At 31.9% G+C, this 2,054-nt stretch overlaps 1 protein-coding gene across 1 annotated transcript in view; it reads right to left on the bottom strand.

Annotated features, from left to right (window-relative positions):
* Nucleotides 1-1,785, bottom strand: part of LOC105620487 (anaphase-promoting complex subunit 15-like) — a 3,828-nt gene extending 2,043 nt beyond the window's left edge. Inside the window, exons 1-2 of the mRNA XM_012201979.1 lie at nt 1,660-1,785; nt 1,540-1,599 (exon numbers count right to left, since the gene is read on the bottom strand). Of these exons, the coding sequence (XP_012057369.1) occupies nt 1,540-1,599; nt 1,660-1,785 (186 nt within the window). The remainder of the gene's footprint in view (nt 1-1,539; nt 1,600-1,659) is intronic.
* Nucleotides 1,786-2,054: the final 269 nt, after the last annotated feature.

The following is a 2,054-nucleotide window of genomic DNA, read 5'->3' as shown; positions in this document are numbered from 1 at the left end:
ATATATATACATATCTATATCTGTTCTCCTTTTTTGCTACAATATATACTAATTTGTCTTCTATTTATAATTAAGTATATTGACATTACTTGCATTTTTACACTCTTGGCTTTCTCTCTATTCAATATCCAAAAATATATTTATCTTTTAAAATTTTGCAAATTTCGGGAATTTTTGGCAATGCAAACAAACCTATTCTAAGGATCGAAATGACATACAAAAGTGAATACATTCACGAGATGTGGACCAATGAAGTTATAAATATTCGCACATTTTTGTCTTGTATTCATGATGCTGGGAATCGGTTCAAGATCTCAGTTCTGGTAAATCTGAGATAGAAAATGAATAACAAATCAAATTCGAACAATTTAATCACATAATCAATGCGACTGGTCAATTCTTTTTCATCTTGAATCAATTTCTATCATTATGAACACAAGACTTAATTTTCATTACATAATCAATTCTCTGCTTAAAAATTACATGCGCTTTAAGTCAATATTCGACAGCAACATTAACGACTGTGCAACATTAAAAAATTTGTTTCATTGTTCATGACACATGGCAGGTGATTCTGGTAAGTTTCTCCTATAAATTATAAATCTGTAATTGAAAATGTACATTAGATTTTTTAGATAACTCAAAAAATAAAAAAAAATACATTTTTGGCTGTTTTTAAAATTGATTTTAAAAAATCATAAAAATTTAAGCTCAAAATAAAATTTATTAGCTCAAATGAAAACTCAAATTCTAAAACAAAGATAAATAAGTAACACGACAAACACACTAAGAAATAATGCCTATATCAAAGCTGCATCTTGAGTGCTTAAATAATTTCATGTGAATTTACATATTACGTTTATTTATCGAATTACGCGCCAAATTGGTAACATGATAAAATTTTTTTTGTACCACAGATTTTTTTTAGGAATGCAAACTACAGCATGTGTTTACTATATCATCCTAGAAATAAGAATTACATCCAGGCAGCATGCATGTCATGTCTTAGAACTATCAGAAAGATATTTCAAGACATGACATTTAAATTTTTATCGTGTTACTTATTTATGTTCATTTTACGTTCCATTCTTTTTTAGAACTTCAAAGATGATCAAAAATATGTTTTATCACTTTTTAATCTGATTTTTTTTAAAAACCTGCTAAAAACTATATTTTCAATTATAGATTTATTATCTATGGAAGAAATCTACTAGAATCACTTGCCTCATGTAATGAAATAAAATCCTTGTTGTACAATGCAATTGACTTTAACTTGACGGGATCAAGATACAACATTATACCGAATGATTAAAATGCTACATATATGCATATTAAGAGACGAAAAATAAATACACATGTCCTTGATAATAAACAACAATGAACAAAAATGAAGGAATTAATAATACGTTGTTAAAACTAGTGATAATAATTCCAAATCGTGAAACACTTTTGAAAATACAAATACACGACAAAATACTGGTCGATTCGATTAGATTAGGTTAGGATTAGGTTAGGTTAGGTTAGGTTAGATTAACTTACATCGCTCACAGTCTTCCCGATTGGAATGTGCTCGTAGCCCTGCACCCGCACGTGATCTCTCTGAAAAAAAAAAACGTATAAAAATGTAGACCATGCGTTCGAGGATGTTTGCACACTTACCCAGGCCTGATGCTCCGCTTCGAGAGCGGCGACCTCGCTCTCATCATCGCATGGTTTATCGGCGTTGAACCACAGCGGATCAGTTGCCCGTGGTCGCAGATCGGGCCATAGTGGCCTGATCGACATCAAGAGCAATTTGAGGAGAGAATCGCAATGGAAAATCTTTCAACAGATTACCAGCGATTTCCAACAAGGACACAGTGTAACATAGACTACTTTCCTTTCAGGAGACAGTCGACACTTCTTTGGTTAATAGCTCCCACTTCCGAAATAATGAGCGGAGATCGATATGACCAGATCATGTCATATATAGTACGAGATCCCACCACAAGTTTGTGCACCTATCGCGTATGCAAATGAATATAAAAAAAAATCGAAGTTCGTGTTGAGGACAA

The sequence above is a fragment of the Atta cephalotes genome, assembly GCF_000143395.1.
Source record: "Atta cephalotes unplaced genomic scaffold scaffold00027, whole genome shotgun sequence".
Classification (NCBI taxonomy): Eukaryota; Metazoa; Arthropoda; class Insecta; order Hymenoptera; family Formicidae; genus Atta; species Atta cephalotes.
This window is presented reverse-complemented; position numbering and strand designations above follow the sequence as displayed.